Consider the following 22,962-nt stretch of genomic DNA (forward strand, 5'->3'; position numbering starts at 1 on the left):
AGAGCATATGGACTTCCTGAGTCTTTGGTTCTCAAACATCAAGTTTCGTTGGATTGAATGATTTTATTTGTTTGTTTGTTTGCAAAGTTGTTCTTATTTTACTTGGCATTTCTTTAGCCACTGAGGAGGTTAAGTTTCATAAATATATTAATGCTTTCCTTTTTTATAAAGTGAGTATTCTCATCTTTTGCTTATTTTTCTGTAGAGTAATTTGAATGCCTTGTTTCATGTAGGAATTTGGTATGTATCCAGGATTCCTAGGGCTCAAACCCTTTTCTGTAATGATAGGTATTATGAATTAAAGTGAAGTGAACTTGCTCAGTCGTGTCTGACTCTTTGCGACCCCATGGACTGTAGCCTACAAGGCTCCTCTGTCCATGGAATTTTCCAGGCAAGCGTCCTGGAGTGGGTTGCCATTTCCTTCTCCAGGGGATCTTCCCTACCCAGGGATCAAACCCAGGTCTCCCGCATTGCAGGCAGATGCTTTACCATCTGAGCCACCAGCGAAGCCCTATTATGAATTAGATGACTTTTAAAGCAGAAATAAAGGGACCTTATAAACATGTCTGCATGGCTCAGCATCCTGGATAATGCAGGCCATGCTTGTGTCATGTCTGGTAACACTATTCTTGGGGTCTGGAGGCCATGGCAATGACCACAGCCTTAAGGGCTCTCTTGGACAGTACTAGTCTCCACTAGAAAATACAGCCTTGGAGGAGACTGGATGACAAAACCTGAGTGGTGATTGATGAACCCAATTAAAACCTGTGTCCTTCTTGCATGTATTATATGAGTGCTTTTTTCCTTTCTTTTTTTTGACAATGAAAACCTTTTACTCCAACAAATAAAATTGTAGGGCTACTTATAACAGATGAAAACAATATTTGAAGATTAAGTTAAATATTTCTGAACTTGGTCTGTGAAGACATAGGAGCATTTCGACCCAAGAGTCATAGATTGTAGTCTGATGTTATACTCAGCACTCTTTTTATATGGCTTTTCTGTTTTGGTTGCTAAATATTTAGAAAATCTTGATTCACACAAGAAAGTAGTTACCAACTGATACAAGTTTTGAACACCTTGCTTGTAACAGCAGATATTTTTCTTTAAGATTTATCCAGAAGTGTTAAGAGTAGGTGTACCCTTTTATTTCAAATTTGAGAAGTATGTGTATTCATTACAAATACATGTCAGGTAAATGTCTAGTCAGTGTCATTACTTTCTATAGTATTGTCACCAAATGGAAGTTTGTGTGGCTTACACACAGGGGAAAACAAACCAAAATACTGAAGTCTGGAGCAGAGAAATGTTTATTGCAAGGCCATAGGAGGAGTTGGGCAGCCTGTGCACCCCAAAGTCCAAACTCACTGAGTGGTTTCAGCGAAGCACTTTTAAAGGCAAGGTTAGTGAGGGGTATGGTTAGTTGTTGCAAAATTCTTGGTGTTGGAATCCTTTGTTCTTGCAGCTGTCCATATAGATCAGATTACAATGTTCCTGTAAACTTCCAGCAAGATGGTGTTATTCTCTATTCTGTAACTTTTTATCTCTGTGTGAATGGACTCTTAAAGATCAGAGCCTTGACAACAAGCAATCCTGTGTTATTTCAGGCTATAGGCAACATTCTTTTACAAAAGGTTCAGAGCCAGCCTGACTATGCACAGGCGACAGGAAGAGATCTAATATGGCATTAGATTTTTCATCCCCATTATGATATGGAATTATTTGGATGTCAGATTCATCCATTCACTTGTTGTTGCTCCATTATTACTCAGGGAAAAAGCATGTGGCAAGTAAATGTTCCTGGGCTTGGTTGGGTTAAAGTGGATTTAAATGAGTTTAAGTGTAGCAGTGTACCCCCACCCCAGCCACTGGGGTGGCTGAGTAGTGTGCATGAGTCTGTGCAGACTGGAAGAGATTTGGCTGGTGCAGTGCAACATCCTTCCCCATTGATAACAGTAGTAAAATATTTTTAAAAATTTTATTTATTTACCTATATTTTTGGCTGTGCTGGGTCTTTGTTGCATCATAGGCTTTTCTCTAGTTGCAGAGATCAGGGGCTACTCTCTAGTTGCAGTGCTTGGGATTCTCATTGCAGTGGACTCTCTTGTTGTGGAATAGGGACTTCAGTAGTTGTGGTGACAGGCTTAGTTGTTCCACAGCATGTGAAATCTTCCTACACCAGCGATTGAACCCATGTCTCCTGCATTACCAGGTGGATTCTTTACCATTCAGCCACCAGGGAAGCCCAGTAACACTAGCATAGCCTTAGTCTCATGATCACACAGGGGAAGCAGATGATTCACAGCAAAGTCTCCAGGGTTAAACTGGTGCCAAAAACTAGCATATTGCTTGGGTAGTGTGTTAAAATCTGATACACAACATATTGGAAAGCTGTAATATTTTAGTATAAAATTTGAAAAAAGCTTAAATTTACAAAAAAAAAAAAAAAAAAATGGGTGTGTGGTGGCGACCACCACCATTTGCCACCCTCTGAATCATCTTTGCAGGATGATTATCTAAAACAATGTGCTGTTGTTATTCACCCAGTCACATCCAACTCTTTGCCACCCCATGGACTGCATCATGCCAGGCCTCTCCCTGTGCCTCATAATCTCCTTGAGGAATTTCAGTTCAGTTCAGTTCAGTCGCTCAGTCGTGTCTGACTCCCCACAACCCCATGAACCGCAGCACACCAGGCCTCCCTGTCCAACACCAACTCCCAGAGACTACCCAAACACATGTCCATCGAGTTGGTGATGCCATCCAACCATCTCATCCTCTGTCGTCCCCTTCTCCTCCTGCCCTCAATCTTTCCCAGGATCAGGGTCTTTTCAGATGAGTCGGCTCTTCGCATCAAGTGGCCAAAGTATTGGGGTTTCAGCTTCAGCATCCGTCCTTCCAATGAATATTCAGGACTGATCTCTTTTAGGATGGACTGGTTGGATCTCCTTGCAGTCCAAGGGACTCTCAAGAGTCTTCTCCCACACCACAGTTCAAAGGCATCAATTCTTTGGCGCTCAGCTTTCTTTATAGTCCAACTCTCACATCCACACATGACCGCTGGAAAAACCATAGCCTTGACTAGACGGACCTTTGTTGCTAAAGTAATGTCTTTGCTTGTGAATATGCTGTCTAGGTTGGTCATAATTTTCCTTCCAAGGAGTAAGCATCTTTAATTTCATTGCTGCAGTCACCATCTGCAGTGATTTTGGAGCCCAGAAAAATAAAGTCAGCCAATGTTTCCACTGTTTCTCCATCTATTTGTCATGAAGTGTTGGGACCAGATGCCATGATCTTAGTTTTCTGAATGTTGAGCTTTATGCCAACTTTTTCACTCTCCTCTTTCGCTTTCATCAAGATGCTCTTTAGTTCTTCTGAGGAATTTAGAGCCTTGCTATTCATAGCAGTGTGAAGATCAGCAGCCTTGGCATCTCCAGGGAGCTCATTATAAATGCAGAGCCTTAGGTTCTACCCCAGACCTACTATATCAGTTTACATTTTAAACAAATTTTGAGAAGCCCTCAAACAAATGATAAGATTGTTTCCATTCATATTGGGATTTGAACGATGTCCTAAAATTTAAGAATAAGACAATTTTAGTAAAATGGAGTGCTCTACTATTTGCATTTTCTGCATAGACAGAACATAATAATTGAGGTACCCTCTAAATGATGTTAAACAAAATCATTCTCCTGCAAGGCACACAAAACCTTTTACCTAAGTGGTAATGAGGTAGAAAAACCAAAGCAGATTTCTCAATCCTATGAAAGGGAAAGCCCATCTGTAAATGGTGTGCTGTTTCCATTTCAAGGACGTGCTTCTATGCTATAGAGACAAATGGATTGATTAGAGAAATTTGATTCCATGTTCTTTAGTCAAAATGACACACATCAGGCAAATAAGGAGTTTTCTTCCCTGTGAATTTAAAAAAAAAAACAAAAACATATTACTTTGTTACTTGGAGAAAGGAAGTATGTATCTTTGCTTTTAAGGTAACCAGGTAGCAATTATTTGCTGTTAGATTCCTGGCCTCTGTATGCTTCTCATAATAACAAGTATTGGAATGGCTCACTGATAAATTCCTTTTGGTTTGGATGTGCTGTCTTTGAAGAATGGATTTTGAGGACAGCTTAGCCTCTCTTGGTCAAAAGCTTGAGGTTTACAGGAAAGTAAAGGGAGGTCCTTCCCATTTTTCTATTCATTGGTAATCAAAGTCTAGTGCAAGGAGGAGAAGTGTAGTGTGCCTGGCTCTATCTTGAACAGCAGTACTCCTGGGATCACTGATGTGCATTGCAAACTTATTTGATCATCATTGCTTTGTCCATTATCTAGGGATCTTTTTCAGAAAGCATTGACAATTAACTCCCTGCTGTGAACTAGACCATGGAAAATTTAGAAAACTGACTTCTGACACTTTCCTTTCTATTCCCTTAATTCCTTAATGTCTACATCTGCTGTAATTACAACAAAATTCAATTATAATGAAAATCCAACTGTGGGGGTAAAATGGGATTATGGTAATTGTTAGAATGGAGAGGCACAGAAATAGGTTTCAAAAGCTTTCAGAAAAACTATCTGACCAAAACAAGATCAATGCGGTTGGTTGCTAATTAAAGCAAACAGACAAAGGAAAGAAGGCAACCTAGCTGATTTTTAATGTATGAGCTTCATTAAAAGGCTTACATTAGTCAGCTTGCATTTTGAGGACTATTGAAATGTTTTCTTCTTTTGTCTCTAAGGAAAGCATATAGAAATTGAAACTGACCTTCAAATACATAAAGGAGAGATGAGAATTCTTAAAAAGGAAAGTAACTCCATGGAGCATAAATACATTCAGACTCATTTATAGATAACCTTTTATCTGACCATTTGGGAATTTCAGAGGCCTGTCGATGGATGTTCTACTCATTTCAGTCTATTATGGGAAATGGAGAAGAGAGAAATTTAATAGTGAGAAAAATATTTCTATAGGTGTTTATATAAATATACTGATTATTTTTTACATCAACTTATCTTAACAGGTAATTTTCTTTAGATTCTTTCAAGTTCATTCTTTAAGGGAGCACGCCTGTTTCTAAACATTACATGTATCTAAATAACTGCTGTATAAAGGCAAACATTCAGCATATACAGCTAACCATTGGGCTTTTTTTCTTAGACAAAGACCATTTTCTTTAAATTTTTACAAGTGATTTAAAATAGTCATAGATTGATAGAGGATCATAATGAATGGTGAGTATTAGGAGTGTATTACCAGATGGGCTTTGTTCCAAAGGAGCAAAGGGTTCACCCACTGAGTTTTATTTCCAGAACTGAATGAAGGAAGTGGAGAATGATCTATTAAGACACAGTCGTGAATGCCTGCTCTGCACGAGTTGGTTAGCTGGAACCTACTTGAACTTCTGTAGCTTTATGTATATAAGAAGACTTTCACCTGGATATTTTCTCTGGTCCAGCAGAGTAGCACCCCTGGACTAAGACTAAGTTTGACTACCTCTTCCTAGTGACCATTTTCCAAGTAGAATGAGTTTCTCTTTTCTCTTATCTAATAGCAAAATAAAATATGAATAGCAGCCCAGCCATATGTTTCTCTAGTTTCATTGTATAAACCATGATCACTCCCAGAAATATATAAAGAGTAAGATGGTACCTTAATTCCCACAATTAACCACTATTAAAAATTTTTAATTTCGTCTATTTCCTTCCAGAGGGTTTTTTTTTTTTCTCTCTTTAACAACAACAAGGATAATCATAGCAGATACTATACAAGTTACTCTGCAATGTCTTGTTTTGTAATTCATACTATATTATGCATGATAAATTTTCTAATATACTTACATATAGAGGTGCATATTTAATTCCTTCATAGCATGCCTAGTGTGGACGTACCATCATTTATGTAAACATTCCCAAAACAATGGAGTTGTTGCTGTTTTTATTCAGTTGCTTAGTCATGTCTGACTTTTTGTGACCCCATGGACTCCAGCATGCCAGGTTTCCCTGTCCTTCACTATTTCCCAGAGCTTGCTCAAACTCATGTCCATTTAATTGGTGATGCCATACAACCATTTCATCCACTGTTGTCCCCTTCTTCTGCTGCCTTCAATCTTTCCCAGCATTAGGTTTTTTCCCCAGTGAGTCGGTTCTTCACATCAGGTGGCCAAAGTATTGGAGTTTCAGCTTCAGCATCAGTCCTTCCAATGAATATTCAGGGTTCATTTCCTTTAGGATTGAATGATTTGGTCTCCTTGCTGTCCAGGGGACGCTCAAGAGTCTTCTCCAACATCCCAGTTTGAAAGCATCAATTCTTCTGAGCTCAGCCTTCTTTACAGTCCAACTCTCTCATCTGTACATGACTACTGGAAAAACCATAGCTTTGACTATATGCACCTTCATCAGCAAAGTGATGTCTCTGCTTTTTAATATGCTGTCTAGGTTTGCAATAGCTTTTCTTCCAATGAGCAAGTGTCTTTTTATTTCATGGCTGCAGTCACCATCCACAGTGATTTTGGATCCCAAGAAAATAAAATCTGTCACTGTTTCTGATTTTCCCCCATCTATTTGCTATGAAGTGATGGGACTGGATGCCATGATCTTAAGTTTTGAATGTTGAGTTTTAAGCCAGCTTTTTCACTCTCCTCTTTCACCTTCATCAAGAGAACTCTTTAGTTCCTTTTTGCTGCTGCTGCTGCTAAGTCGTTTCAGTCATGTCCGACTCTGTGCAACCCCATAGACGGCAGCCCACCAGTCTCCCCTGTCCCTGGGATTCTCCAGGCAAGAACACTGGAGTGGGTTGCCATTTCCTTCTCCAATGCATGAAAGTGAAAAGTGAAAGTGAAATCACTCAGTTGTGTCCGACTCTTAGTGACCTCATGGACTGCAGCCCTTTTTGCTAATTGTTAATAATAATTTTACATACATCTTTGTGCATGTAAAAAATCATTTCTGGGACATTATTCCAAGAATTAGAATTGGTAGGTTGAAGCAGATATATAATTTAAGGTCTGGAAATGCCACTATATTAGTAGTAATGGTCCTTGCACATTGCATGAACAGCAAGGAACATAATAGGGAAAGACTGACCAAGGCTATGTAGGGGCAACATATAAAATGAGAAGAAATATCATGAAAATATAACCAAAATACAAAATGAATGACCCTCCAATATTTAAAAAAAAGGCAAGTAAAAGGAAGTAATGCTCTTCCTCTACCACTGGTACATTAAGAAAAAACAAAATGCAAGGTTGGCTGGTTTTACAGAAGCAGTTTCATTTAAATATTCTTTAGGGGAGTTTAGAGAATTTGGAGAAGGCAATGACAACCCACTCCAGTACTCCTGCCTGGCAAATCCCATGGACGGAGGAGCCTGGTAGGCTGCAGTCCATGGGGTCGCTAAGCGTTGGACACGACTGAGTGACTTCACTTTCACTTTTCACTTTCATGCATTGGAGGAGGAAATGGCAACCCACTCCAGTGTTCTTGCCTGGAGAATCCCAGGGACGGGGGAGCCTGGTGGGCTGCCATCTATGGGGTCACACAGAGTTGGACTCGACTGAAGCGACTTAGCAGCAGCAGCAGCAGAGCATTTGGGGGGAAAGTTTGTCAAACAGATTGAACCTAAAATGTGTTATTTTCACCAAAAAATGCTAAAGTGACAGAAAAGACACAGAAGCAGGGGGGTTAGAGACAGAATTCATGCTTCAGGCTCAGCAAATGGAAGCCACCCCTGGGGATGCTCTAGGCATTGTGCAGAGCCTGATGGAACAGCAGGGTGAAGGGGAAATCCAAGATCTGAACGGAAGTCAATACAGCTGCTGATGAAAGCGTTGTGGTGCTCACAAAGGATGAATTTTGTATGCAGGTCAGATGGTTCAAAAGGTTTAGTTCTGGTTTCAAAGACTGATATTCAATTTCTCAAAATTACAGATTCAAAATTCTGTTCTTTAATTTTTTTTAATTCAGCTTATAAAATTGTATTCTATGTATAGTCTAGCAAGTATTAGTAATCAGGTCTAAAGGACTTTGAATACTGCTTAATGCCATTAATGGATTTAGTTATTTAAATACCTTCAGATATTTTAAATTGCATTTATGTTTTATTTACTTTCCAAGTTATGACATTAAAAAAGAATACCAAATATCTATCAAAGTTAAATATCCAGATACATGAACATTTAACTTTGATGAACTTAATTTATCTGAGATGTTTTAATAAGGAAAAATTTTAAGGTCTAAATCAGTTACATTACACTTTTTAAAAAATCTTTTAAACTTTAAGATGTCATTTATTGTATGTATGTTTTTCTAAGCAAAAAAAAAAATAGGCTGAATTTTCTTAAAAATTACAAATACCAAATAATTATTAACAAAATGTTTTCAAAGTTTTAATACAATCTTGCTACAAGAGAAAAAACCTATCTCAGATCAGTTCAAATACCCAACTCTTGGCAGGCCCTATTTTATGAAAAAGGAAGAATTAAATATTCCTTGTTAGACATGTTATGAAACTCCTTGACTTGATGTAAGACTGTTCAAGGTCCTAGGTAAGGTTCCTCTTAAGGGTGACAATAGACTGACATTGCTCTTAATCTTATTAAAATCAACTATAAATATGCTGAAGCACCTTTTCAAAGTCAAAAGTGTCAGTTTCTTCCCAGAAAGATAAATCATGTAAAAGTTTCTGACCAAGATCAGTGTTGGGATCATTTTTAATTTTCTCTCAGTATCATATTCCTTCTTCACCCCAGAATATAAATACTGATTATCTTTGATTATCTTTTTGTTGAAACTGAGATCACAAACACTGGGGTTTAGAAATTTTATGTCTACAGTAAGCACTTATGCTAAGAGATGAAGATGCATGCATGATCCTTGTTGTTGATGCTTCTGGGATACCCTGGCCGCTATGTTCAATCAAGGACTCCATAGCATTGCTAGTGGGCTGACTCTGAAGCCCATACTCTTGTATGCAAAGACAAAAGATGAATCCTGAATGGATTTTTTATTTTGTTTAAGACTTTGATGAGTCTCTGAATTTTTTCTATATTTGTAAGATTATTGCATTCATACTCAGCTGTGTCCGACTCTTTGCAACCCCGTGCACTGTAGCCTGCCAGGCTCCTCTGTCCATGGAATTTTCCAGGCAAGAATACTGGAGTGTGTTGCCATTTCCTACTCCAGGGGATCATCCTAACTCAGGGATTGAACTTATGTCTCTTGCATCTCCTGCATTGGCAGGCAGGTTCTTTACCAACTGTGATTAGTTAGTTCTTAAATTTATGTTTAATAAAAAGGGTACAATTTTGAATTTTTGAATAGGCTAAAAGGCTTTGTATGGCTTGAAGTAATAACTTATAAGTTCCTTCCTCCTAAAGCAGGCAGAGTGTGGAAGCAGTTACATTAACTCAGATAGACATAGAAAATGTAGAAAAAGTCTTCAGTATCTGAAAAAAAAAAATAAAAACAAGAGCAGAGCAGGGACAGAGGATATCTTCTTACCTATTATTTCAAAGATTTCACAGATTAGTAATAAAGAGTGAAATAGAATCAAAACCTTCTTTCCCAACCTTTCACCACTGTATGAGATTTATAGACTAAATTATATATCACTGTGCTAATATAATGAACATATACTTGAGTTTCCCATGGCCATCTATACCTCTTCTCCCACCAAAAATGTCTCTTTTTTTTTAAAGTTGATATGTTGTATTTTCATTTTTATTCAGGTCAAGAAATTTTCTTTTCTTGTTGGCAACATGGCATGCAGGATGCAGGATCTTAGTTCTCTGACGAGATCGAACCCGCATCTCCTGCAGGAGTAGTGCAGATCCTGAACTGCTTGACCACCAGGAAAGTCCCCAAAATATCTTTTAAGTACTCTAAACTGACAGCTCCAAGTTTGCTAACTAGTTTCTAGAATCAATGGGAAATTATGTGAAGCCCCTTTCCCTTCCCTCTCAGAATTAATACGCTAAGATCATGCTTCGAGTTCACTTTAAGGAGACTTATCACATGGCATTTGATGGTGGGAAGACTGCACAGGGCTTGAGACTACGGGCTTCAGTGACAGGTGGTATGGTTCCATCACTTCACACGTGGACAAGTTATTTAGACTTGTCTACTTTCTTTGTCTATAAAACAGAGAAAAACATACCTTACAGCTACATCTCAGATATGATTATAAGCTTGAATTGAAGCTTCCTTTCAAGCTTATTGGCAAGGGGAAAGACTTCAGGAAAGCCAAATCCACATTCATTGCCCCTTGGTGGAAATATTTTGTCCACTAACTTTCTTAGGTTAGTCACAAAGTGTTTACAGATCATTGCACTTTAAAAAATATATGGTTAAAGATAACAAAAGCTAGATAGGGAAATTGAATTTCCAAAGTAGACTTTTTAATCTGAATGAAGTGTATCAAAGATTGTACTCAGCTTTATCAAGAATGCTAGATATGTCCTCAAAGGAACACTGTGTGTGTTACTCACTCAGTTTTGTCCAACTCTTTACGACTTAATGGACTGTAGCTTGCCAGACTCCTCTGTCCATGGAATTATCCAGGCAAGAATACCAGAGTGGGTAGCCATTCCCTTCTCCAGGGGATCTTCCTGGACCTGGGATCAAATTGTCATCTCTTAGATCTCCTGCTTTGGCAGGTGGGTTCTTTACCACTAACACCACTTGGGAAGCCCTCAAAGGAACATTAAGTTGCATTATTTCACCTCATTTAAAAAGCATATGCTTCTGACCAATTTGCAGAAAATTATGTGTGTAACTGCTTCAGATATAGAGCTGTCAGGACTCCAAAATACAAGTAATAAAAAGGAATTGCAAAATTTACTTGCATCCTTGAAGGCCACCAAAAAGGATCCCATTCATAGTGTCCATCTTACTTCTTCCCTTGTGTACCTTGTTTCTCTCTTCTGCCTCTAAATTGCTTCTTGCCTATGGCTGCACCGAAGGCTCCCTTTACTTGTCTCAATATTTCTTCACCACTTAAAAAAAAAGAAAAGGTGTAGCTCTTTGTCTCCCCTCTACTCCAGTCAGCTCTTATTGTGCTGCTCAGTGTCAGAAAGGTAACAGTAAAGGTCAGAGGGTCTATGGTTAACTGGACAGGTTAAGCTAAATAAAGATCGCTTTAGCTGGTGATTGTACCCCCAGACTATATGTTGTTTCATTCTGTCAACAGCCACTTATTGAGTGCTACTGTCTTCACTACATCAAGTACTCAGTGAAAAAAATAGACAATACCCTATGCTTTTATGGAAGTTGCATTCCTTTGTGGGAAGGCAGGTAACAAAGCACTGATAGTGTCTGACTCTTTGTGACCCCATGGACTGTAACCCGCCAGGCTCCTCTGTCCATGGGATTCTCCAGGGAAGAGTACTGGAGTGGGTAGCCATTTCCTTCTCCAGGGATCTTCCTGACCCAGGGATCAAACCTGGGTCTCCTGCATTGCAGATGGATTCTTTACTGTCTGAGACATAGGGAAGTACACATCACCAGTGAAGTACATATCACCAGAGAAGTACACAGGTAACAAATCATAAGAGTAGTGAATAAGCAGAGTGCATATTGAATTAGAAGTTAGGAAGTGCTAAGAATGAAAAAGGAGAATGGCTGGGAAAACCAATTAGTGTTGCAGAGAGGAGGAGAGTTGCAACTTTATTTTATTTAACTTTTATAAACTTAAAGTATAGTTGATTTACAATGTTGCATTAGCTTCAGGTGAATAGCAAAGTAATTCAGTTATACATATACCTATATTCTTTTTTTTTTTTTTTCCGGAGAAGGCAATGGCACCCCACTCCAGTATTCTTGCCTGGATTTTCCCATGGACGGAGGAGCCTGGAAGGCTGCAGTCCATGGTGTCGCTGAGGGTTGGACATGACTGAGCAACTTCACTTTGACTTTTCACTTTCATGCATTGGAGAAGGAAATGGCAACCCACTCCAGTGTTCTTGCCTGGAGAATCCCAGGGACGGGGGAGCCTGGTGGGCTGCCGTCTATGGGGTCGCACAGAGTCAGACACGACTGAAGCGACTTAGCAGCAGCAGCATATTCATTTTTTAAGACTCTTTTCCTTTATAGGCTATTACAAAATATTGAGTAGTATTCCTTGTGTTATGCATAGGTCCTTGTTGTGTATCTATGCTATATATAGTAGTGTGCATATGTTAATACCAAATTTTTAATTTATTCCCCGCTTTGCACTTTAGTCACCATAAGTTTGTATTCTATATCTGTGGGTCAATTTATACTTTGCAAACAAGTTCCTTTTTATCCTCTTTAATGTTCTACATATAAGCAATATGATATGATATTTGTCTTTCACTATCTGGCCTACTTCACTTAGTATGATAATCTCCAGGTTCATCCATGTTGTTGCAAATGACATTATTTCATTCTTTTTTACTGCTGAGTAATACTCCATTGTATGTACATACACAATATCTTCTGTATCCATTCATTCATCAATGGACATTTAAGTCGCTTCCACCTCTTGTCTATTGTAAATAGTGCTGCAAAGAATCTTTTTTCAGTGAATAGTAGTGCATGTATCTTTTTGAATTAAAATTTTCTTCAGATAAATTTCCAGCAGTGGGACTGCAGGATCATGCAATTTTAAATAGCATGACTGCTGTGTACTTCTTTGAGAAGGTGCCTTTTGAACAGAGACAAGAAGGAGGTGAATCATGGTCTATCTGGACATGTGAGGGAGAGCATTTGGGCAAAGAGAACCTCAGTGCAAAGACGCTGACAAAGCAGGATCTTTTGTGTGCTTTAGGGACAACAAAGATGACAGCGTGGTTGGGGGAGATGTAGAAAAGGGAAAAGATTAGGAATGAATTTGGAGAAGTGATGGAAGTACAGATCAGCAGGAAATGGTCATTTAAGAATGTTGCTTTTATCTTGATAAAAACAAAAAGCCCTTGAAGGGTTTCAATACTATCTTTCTTAGATGTTAATATGGTCTTTCTTGCTCTTGTATTGGGAATGTGCTGAGTGGATCAGAGATGGAGCTAGTAGACCAGTTGGCTAATAAACACGGATGTTCAGGCAAGAGATGCTGTTGACTCAGACCAGAATGGTGGCAGAAGGTGTTGAGAAGTAGTCAGATGCAGGATAGAGTCTTAAAGCCGAGTCAGAGACACGTGCTTGTCCCTGAGATGTGCGCTACGAAGGAAGTCGGGGGGGCGGGGCTTGCAAGTGTTGAAGTCTGAACAGTGATAAGTGTGGAGTTGCCCTCCTCAGATAGTGAAGAATATGGGTAGTGAAGTTGGGGTCAGGAGGCAAGGTAAGAGATCAGAAATTTAGGTTTGGACATGCAGTTTGAAACATCTGATGGACACTCAAGTGGAACTATGAAGCAGACAGCTGGATTTATAGGTCTGGAATTCAAAAGAGAGGACAAAACTCAAAATAAAAATTTGGAAGTTACTAAAGACTAAACTCAAAATATAAATTTGGCATGGAAAATCAAGAGATTTGTTATGACTATTCTCAGTAATCTGATTTTTATTTAAGGGAAACCAATAATTTATATTGATTCTGTGAAACTTTCTAAATTGCAAACACACTGACTGCTTTTTTCAAAACTATGTTGAGTACCATTGCTTTCCTAATGCTTTCCCTGAGATGTGATCTGCTCCAGCTAGAAAGCTGTACCTGGCCTCAGGGAAAGCTAAGTTAGGGAGAGAATCACTGTGATCTTTCTCAAGGAAAATGGCAGGGGACCCTTTGTTCTTCACAATTCCAATGGGGAGGAGGTGTGTTTTGCAGAAAATATGCTTGCCAGGATGCTTGAAATGGGATTCTAGTCTTCAGGTAGATCAATCTCTCAATATTCTGTAACATACAGTTTTCTTTGAAGCAGTTTATCTATTTCCACTGCTATGCATGGTTAAGGAGACATTTTTTCCCCTTCATTTCTCACTGTGAACAAGAAAGCACACTGCCAAACAACAGTGAAGCCAGAACCATATACCACTGAAGGCTGGATGGGACCATTAATGAGGTCCATGGGCCATTATGGATGGACACTTCCTCCAGCTTTATCTCTTACCTGCCTTGTTTCCAACCCCAACTAGCAATGATCCTTCTCTTTTGGAAGAAGTTTTGATTTGGGTGGAAAATATACATTCTTTTATAAAACTCATATATAACTTTTGTCCCTGTTATATTGTGTTTTCCTTCTTACATTTCTAACTCTTTTGTGCCTTTCCATCAACTCTTTCATTCAACCCCCTTTATATGTGTACAACCTTCTCCTATAAAGGGGCACACAGCTTCTGATGCATCTGTCTTGCCCTCCAAGTCTTTGCTGGCACACATCTTGATGCTTCTTTGGGCTTCTAAAGAGCATGACATCAACAGTTGTGTTTATGCTGAAAGCTGTGTTAAACATCGTACACTACAGGAAGGCACATCCATCTGATTCAGCTATATATGAAATATCATTAAGATTTTAGAAGGTAGCTATTCAGAATGATTATCTCTTAGCAATTTGAATTCAGCACCTTACACCTAAGATTGTAACTGTCCTCACATTTAATGAGTTCTTTTCACATCCGTAGTTCCACATTGACCTCTTTAAGGGTTCATGTCTTAAGTGCTCAGTGTATGCCAAGTAGAGAGAAAAAGAAACAAAACACCAGTTAAAATGAACTGATTAAAGAACAAGGAAATTATACTCCTAAAACTGCCCTTTTTAAATAAGCAAATTGAGGTTATACATCTTTTATTTTGCATGTCTACTTTACAAATGAGTTTTTCTAATTACAGTGTGTGTTGAACCAAAATGAACCAAGCTCAAAGGCAGCCCTGTAAGTATTCATTCATTTTCTTGCTTGTTCTAGGAATATTAGATTTTTTCCTTTCTCTCTCTCAGAAATACATCAGTTTTGAGTGACCATAAGCAAATGAATTTCTAGCCTACATATTTGTTGGTAAATTGAGTTTATTAATGCTGCAATACGAAGTCTGTGGGGCTTCCCAGGTAGTACAGGAGTAAAGAACCTCCGCCAGCATAGGAGATGTGGGTTTGATCCCTAGGTGGGGAAGATCCCCGGGAGAAGGAAATGGCAACCCACTCCAGTATTCTTGCCTGGAAAATTCCATGGACAGAGGAGTCTGATGGACCATAGTCCATGGGGTTGCAAAGAGTGAGGCACGACTGAGTGTGCACATGTGTGCACACTCACACACACACACACACACAAAACACAGTCTGTGTGAGGCTTTTTACATATGTTCAAAGTAACCAAGTTGTTCTTACAGTTTTCCATAAGATCTCTCTCCCTACATGCCCAGGATAACCTGTCAATCTTCAATTTTAAAAATATTTAAAGTGTAAAATTATAAGGAAAAATGTGTTCCCATTTCTGTTTGTATTTATAGGATGTGGTTTTATAAAAAGTTAAGGTTGTTAGCTGGAAATGTGAGAGTCCCAACTCAAGCTAGCCTGACTAAAATTGGGGTTTTCCTAGAAAGATCTTGGGTTGTCTCACAGAATCTAAGCTAGATTAAAGCAGTCAGGCCCTCAGAAAGGTCAGGGATTCAGCTTAATCTTTGAAACAACAGGGATATACTAATGACCATTGTCAGGATGATCTCCTCTCTTTTCTTCTGCATTCTGAAACTTAGCATTTTTTTCTCTCTCTTTCTTTCACTGCAGATAAGCTTTCTTCTCATGGCTGAAAACATGGCCAATGAGAACTTCTGAGTTTTTTCCTTTTAGCTTCAGTCATAAAAAAGGGGCTGATCTAAACTTTCTTGGTGCCAAAACCAGAAGAACTATAGGATAAATATCTACTGACCTGGTTTTGCTCAGCTTTCCATCTTTAAAGCAATTAACTTTTTGTTGGCAGAGGGAGAGGAACAGTAATACCATTATTTGTCACTCATGGACGCTGAATCTATGTGTGAGTGTATGTGTGTATGTTTGTGTGATTGGGGGAGTGAAGTAGCTGGGTTGGAGCAGCTGTAGAGATGTCATGTAAGAATTTGAGCATTTTAGAGGGGACAGGTCTAGAGAAAATCACCCTGCAGAGCAGCAGTGTTCAGAAATGAGGAGGCTCTGGGATGCAAAAGAAAACTTGTGGAGGCAGGGAGGCCTTCTCAGGCTCTCCATCAGGGCACAACCAGAGGCAGAGGCTCTTGCTTGGCTTTTGTTCATGAGGACATTGATGCTTCAAGTTTAAATTCCCCACAGCACAAGGTTAGTGGAGTTGAGGGAGGAAACATGTGCCAGTCTTGAGTAATAAGACTGTCTTTTCTTTTCCAGCTACCTGGGTGTATGGGACCCAGAGAGAGGGTAGAATTTGGAGTTGGCAAGGGCCCGTTTTTGGTTTATTCGTTGATTGGTTGGATTTTGTGATCATGTTCTAGAGCAAAATTACTGCATCCTATTCCCTCCCTTTTTTTCCCCTGTTTCTAAGCCATGGCTGGATACTATGGAGTTATCAATAAGCTTTTCCCAAATATAAGCCCTATTGGCACAATTGTATGTTTGCTGTAGTGAGTAGAAAATTTCTAATAATATGTCTGAACATAGGCAGGAATATTAGTTTCTGGGCTTTGAAGTAATCATTGCTGTACGTTTTCATACTTACATAGGACATTTAGGGTAAGTCATCTTAATTTTTCTTGCCCCACATTCTTAGACGCTCCACAGTGAGTCCTTTTGTTGTATTATACCATTTCTGTAATTTCACCATTTGTGTCCTGTTCCTGGTGAAATTCATGAGACTTTATTCTTCCCATAAAGATTGTTTTCAAACATTTCAGTATTTATCATGGCTTTTACTTTTAATTTTGTTTATTACACATGTTGAAAACTTGCTGGTTATTTTTTAATAGCAACAGTGGCTGCAGTGTAGAGAATTTAAAATATGTATGTAAGAGGTGAAGAGAATTACCTACAGACACCATGTATAAATGGCTGAGCTGGGTCTTTGTCCAGAAGGACTGAATGTTGCCTTCACTCCCATTAACTAAATGGCACTTAACATTTGTCCTTCTACTTATTTTTTCACTATAAAGTGTTTGTTTTATTTTACTATGGCTGTGCTTCATATCTTGAATTTCTACTTAATTCAGCCCCAGTCTGTTATAATCCTTTTGCTAATTTCATTTGTAGTGACTTTTTTATGGCCTGTTAATATTAATTATGACAACTTTCCTAAGAAATCTTATGTAGGAAAAGTACAGGGATTCATCATAACATCATTGTGAATAATGACAATTAGTACATATAGTTTTTATAGTTTTAGATACATCCTTAAGAAAGAGCCATCTGAGTGTGATTGCTGGGTCAAATTACATGAGTGTTTCAGAAAGTTTTTAAAGTGTATGGTGAAATATTTTTCAAAATGATCATACTGTTTTCAATACAAATAGTTAAGGCCTCATTTTAAGGGTGTTATTGGCTATTTTAATAATTATAGAGTTTCCTTGTATGTTAACTGAACATGTAGCATCTATTCAAATTTCATGAGTATTTTAAAATAGATTTCTGTCTGTCACCCAACAGAGAAGCAGGAGGATTATGACCTCAATTATCTGCCCCTTTCCCCTTACCTTTAAAAATGTAAAACCTTTCCAAACTGCAAAATTACACTCTTTGTCCATTTTATTCTTTGGCAAATGAAAAACCTTACAATTTCTGACTATTCCAAATTAACTTTAAGTCAATGAAAATGTGCCCTGATGTTGAAATGCTTCATTTAATTGCCTAAATCAGCTCTGAGCCTTCCTTTGGCCAGGAGAACCAGGCACTGTAAAGGCCCCCATCTCTGTGGGGAAATTGCTGTCTTTTGTTCACGTATTCAAGTCTCACTTAGGTATAGTAGTGTAGCCGACTGACTCTCACCATTAACTCATTTAGTTGAATATAAGACATCCCCCTGCCTTATTTCCATTGATTTGGTTTATTTAATTTGATTTTGCTCCATCTCTTACTAGGTGCTTGCCAAACTACTGCGAGCATGGAGGAAGCTGCTCCCAGTCCTGGACGACCTTCTACTGTAACTGCACTGATACAGGTTACGTAGGAGCCACCTGCCGTAACTGTGAGTAACTCATGATTCCCCACAGATTCTATGGCAAGATTCCCAGATTCCCCGTTCTAGGGCAAAAATCCAGGAATGCTAGGAATAGCGTCAGAATATTAATATATTCAACATAGGGTGGGCACTTTTTATTCATTCATTCATTGTGTGTTTCTTGAGAGGCTACTCTATGCCAAGCACTGTGGAGAGCATGGAGGATGCACTGGTACAAAGCCATGTCATTCTGGAGCTCAATGTTTACCATGAAGACAGACAGAAAGTCGGGTAATTGTTGAGCCAGGGACAAGTCAAAGTGCTGTAGGCATATAAAGGTGAGCTATGAAGTCAACTGCATTGTCTAAATGGGCTAAGTTAGGCTGTTCAATAAGGAGCCTGAATCTCAGTGGCCTAAGTAATAAGCAGCTGAGTCATGCCTATGTTACCTACATAGCACAGGTCTACAGGGGACCAACTCTTCCAAAGGCGTTCTCCTTCTGGGAGGCTGACAGAGACTTCATCATCTGGAATACTGCTATGGCAGGAAGAAGGAAGCCCAAGAAAACATGTGCTTTAAAAAGCTTTTACCTAGGACTTCCCTGGGAGTTTAGTGATTAAGACTCCATGGTTTCACTGAAGGGGTGTTGGTTTGATCCCTGGGATTATGATCTTACATCCACATAGTGTGGCCAAAGATTAAAAAAAAAAAAAAAAGCTTCTACCTGGGAGTGCCAAACATGACTTCTACTCATATTCCATTGGCCAAGCAAAGTCATGTGGGTACCTAATGTCAAGAGGGAAAGAGGGCTCCCCTTACCGTGGGATCTGAGGCAATGGAACTCACAGACTGTGGATAAGTACTGACACTGTCTGCATGCCCATGATAGGGAGGCTTCAGATGGAAGGTTTGAGCTGATCCTGTAGTAGGGATGTGGTAGACAAGGAAAAGAAAAAGGAAATGGAATCTGCAATTATTTGGAGATAGCTGGAGAATGCTGACAGTAAGTAGTAAGAAAGGAAGCAGAAATTGAGGAGATTAGAGCACACAAAGAATAAGGAGTGAGGAGGAAAAAGTAAAGGAAGAATGTGAGTCCTGATTCCCATAATTTTATATTCTCGTCAGGGTTATGATAAAAAACACAGGTTGAAATAGAGAAGGATTGACATTTGGAGGATTGTTTGTAAGCTGTATGACATGAACTGAAGTTTAATTGACAAATATATGATTGGAACAGGAATTCCCTGGTGGCTCAGTGGCAAAGAATCTGCCTGCCAATGAAGAAGATATAGGAATTGCAGATTTGATCCCTGGGTCAGAAAGATCCCCTGGAAGAGGAAATGGCAACCCTCTTCTGTATTCTTGTGGGGAAAATTCCATGGACAGAGGACCCTGGCAGGCAATAGTGCGTGGGGTTACAAAGAGTTGAACATGACTGAGTACGCATGCATGACTGGAAAGTGCTGGCTACAGTTGTAGGAGACTTCACAGAAAATATGGACTTAGAAATTGACTTAGAAGGTAGAAGCATAGGAGAAGGGCCTTCTAGTAAGAAGGGCCTTCTAATGTAAGAGCCAAGCCAAGGCTGGAGCTATTCTCAGGACTATAGGGAGACTATCCCTCAGGGCCTGATCTCACTGGTGTTTCTTAAGTCTCTGCTTTTCCTGGGATGGCACACAAAATGCAGAAAGGGAAAGGGAATTTCCAGCTGGGTCTGATCCAGGATGAACTGGTCCAGGATGAACAGCATTGGTGCTCTCATCCTTTAAGACTCCTGAGTCATTCTGTAGCCTCTTTTATACCTTAGAATTGACTCTTCACCAATGATGGTCATAGAGGAGTCTAAGCAAATCAGAGAAGAAGTAGCCCAATGGCCCTTGTGGGATGATGTTATTGCTATTAGTTGCCTGTGGAAGAGAAAAACACTGCCTGGATTTATAATGATATAAATTTCTTAAAACTTTCTATTTAGATATTTGGAATAGTGAACACTAGACTGACAGAGATTAGATTTAAATTTGACCAAGCTCTTGCACTTGAACAAGAAGACAATTTTGACACTCCAGACCTCAGTTTTCTTGTGGATCCTATAAAGGAAAGCTAACTAAATTGCTTCTCAGCCTTTTGGCTAAGATCAAGTGTAGTATAGAGGCTTCCCTGGTGACTCAGTAGTTAAGAATCTGCCTGCCAATGCAAGAGAGGTGGGTTTGATCCCTGGGTCAGCAAGATCCCCTGGAGTAGGAAATGGCACCCTACTCCAGTATTCTTGCCTGAAAAATTCCATGGACAGAGAAGCCTGGTGGGCTACAGTCCATGGGGTCGCAAAGAGTTAGACACGACGGGGTGTGCACCAAGATCTTGGAGACCATTTTAAGGCTAAAATTGCAAGATTTTATTTAAGATTCTCAATAAATATCAAATCTATAAGTGTTGAGTCTGGTTCCAGAAATGTATCCCTAAAGAAAAGACGGTAATTGTACAGATACGTTAGAGGACACGTACAGGACTGTCCAGTTTGTACTGCAGTGCTGATGTAAGAAACTCAGAGGCAAACAAATGGCCGTCAAGTTAATAGTGAGATGAGGTAAGCCTGAAGATTTAAGTCAAAACTATCCAAATATCTGCCAAGTCACAGGATAAGATTCCTAAGATTTTTAAAGGTTATTCTATTCACTTTCAGCGATATTTTGTTAAGTCCATCTCTACAGATATTCTCCTCCTTTAAATTTATACATCTATCAGGCTAAAAATAGATCTCCAACTTTATAAAAGTAGTGTGAACTTGAAAGTCGATGGAAGTCTAGTTCTGATTTTCAAAGGAACACTGTCAAAATTGATGAGCAGGAAACTGAACGTATCAAGCCTTAAAAATACCATTCCTTATTTTGAACACCTTCCAATCTTCCTTTCTGTAACATTGCTCAATGTCTATACCATTGACTGCAATACTATTAAACCCATTCTTTCCCTCTGGGCACCCAGCCAGGGCAGATCAGAGGTGCCTGGGTGGCTGTGAGGTTTGGCACACATACCTTGGGTGTCTGTGCAATTTAAGAACTTTCCTCCTCTGACTAATCCCTCTTCCTCCTCCAAATGGGTAAGAAGCACTGTTTTGAGTCAGATTTGAGTTGATTGAGTAAATCAAGCCATACGTTTCTGTCTTCATAAAGCATGTGCTCTGAATGAGGGGGATCAGAAACGAGAGCTGGTAAAATACAGAAGACAGGTAAAAGCAAAACAAACAACTTCACAACCCTGCTCGTGTGGAAATGGTAATGTCCTTGCTCAACAGGGGTTTATTTTCTTCAAACAGTCATGCATAATCAGAACATTTTTGAAATGTTCTGAAATGTGATGAAAGACCTTCACATTTTTAAAACATTTCTGATGATATTAAAAAAATAATTTCTTGACTACTGGTCTTTTGTCTTTTCATTCTCTTCAGGATTAGTTTGGTTTCTTCATTCTTGGTGCATCCTAGTAAATGTGAACCAATAGGGCTGACTTAGACAGAATTTGCTTCTTTCTGTCTAGCTTTGTGGCTAACAGAGGGGTCTGGCTTAATGAAGGGCATGATGAACTCTAAAGAATGGTACAATGGGAATTCTCAAAGTCTTTAAGCATAGTAGGCATAGTATTACAAGTAGATATGTCATGATTCCATTTCAATTTTCTTTCCTTTTCATCTGATGAAACATAAAGAACTTGGGCATGCAAGTTTTGTGATTTTTCAAACACACTTTGTTCAAAACTTCCTGCTTAGGAAGAGTTGATAAGTAAAGGACATGTCCTTTCCCATCTGTGGCAGGGTCCCCATAGGAGGAGGAAATGTGAGATCAACATTTGTCCAATAAACTGACATTAAACATTATTATCTCTGTAAGTTATTTTGGTTAGCAGTTTTATCCCGAGTTGTATACTATTCACCAGAAGGATGACTGGAGGTGACATAGTATTTTCAGTCCAGATTTTTTTTTTTTATTTATTTTTTGTTGAAGGATAATTGCTTTAGAGAATTTTGTTGTTTTCTGTCAAACATGAATAAGCCATAGGTATACATATATCCCCTTCCTTTTGAACCTCCCTCCCGTCTCCCTCCCCATCCCACCCCTCTAGGTTGATACAGAGCCCCTGTTTGAGTTTCCTAAGCCATACAGCAAATTCCTGTTGGCTTTCTATTTTACATATGGTAATATAAGTTTCCATGTTACTTTTTCCCTAGACTCATCCTCTCCTCCCCTCTCTCCATGTCCATAAGTCTATTCTCTATGTCTGTTTCTCCACTGGTATATTATAAATGAGTTCTTCAGTATCCTTCTTCTAGATTCCGTATGTATGTGTTAGAATACAATATTTATCTTTCTTTTTCTGACTCACTTCACTCTGTATAATGAGTTCTAGGTTCATCCACCTTATCAGAACTGACTCAAATGCATTCAGTCCCGATTAAGTCTTGGCAACCCACCCACTGATCAGATCTTCCAGTCACCAGAGACAGTTATTCCAGTTATTGGTTTTCTAAAATGTCCAAGTTTAGAAGGTTGTGTAATTGAAGCCAAATTACTGAGTACTCAATGTATTAATGTAGGTCTGTCATGATATATTATGAATCCAAGTTAAGATTAAAATGAAATTTGGTTATGGGAGCTTAATTCATAGATCAAACTACAATGTAACAATAAAGGGAGATGGATATTATTATTCTCTTCATTTTATAGATGAGCACACTGAAGCCCAAAAGTGTCACTCAAGGTAACATAACTATAGCAAATGAAGGAGCTGGGACTGGAATGGAGGGAATCTGACTGGGATGTAAGATAAATCCTATATCTTACTTCTATTTTCAAACAATAAGACATTTTGAAAACCTCTTTATATGAATTAGTGATGGGACATTCATGATATCCTTCATATTACTTG

At 38.9% G+C, this 22,962-nt stretch overlaps 1 protein-coding gene across 2 annotated transcripts in view; it reads left to right on the forward strand.

The window, feature by feature from the left end:
- CNTNAP5 (contactin associated protein family member 5) overlaps positions 1 to 22,962 on the forward strand; it is a 1,053,040-nt gene that overhangs the window by 619,848 nt on the left and 410,230 nt on the right. For both annotated transcript variants that reach the window (XM_025277585.3, XM_044936563.2), the window contains exon 11: positions 17,962 to 18,068. In XM_025277585.3, coding sequence (XP_025133370.2) covers positions 17,962 to 18,068 — 107 coding nt within the window. The remainder of the gene's footprint in view (positions 1 to 17,961; positions 18,069 to 22,962) is intronic.

This window comes from Bubalus bubalis, chromosome 2 (assembly GCF_019923935.1).
Source record: "Bubalus bubalis isolate 160015118507 breed Murrah chromosome 2, NDDB_SH_1, whole genome shotgun sequence".
In the NCBI taxonomy this organism is placed as follows: Eukaryota; Metazoa; Chordata; class Mammalia; order Artiodactyla; family Bovidae; genus Bubalus; species Bubalus bubalis.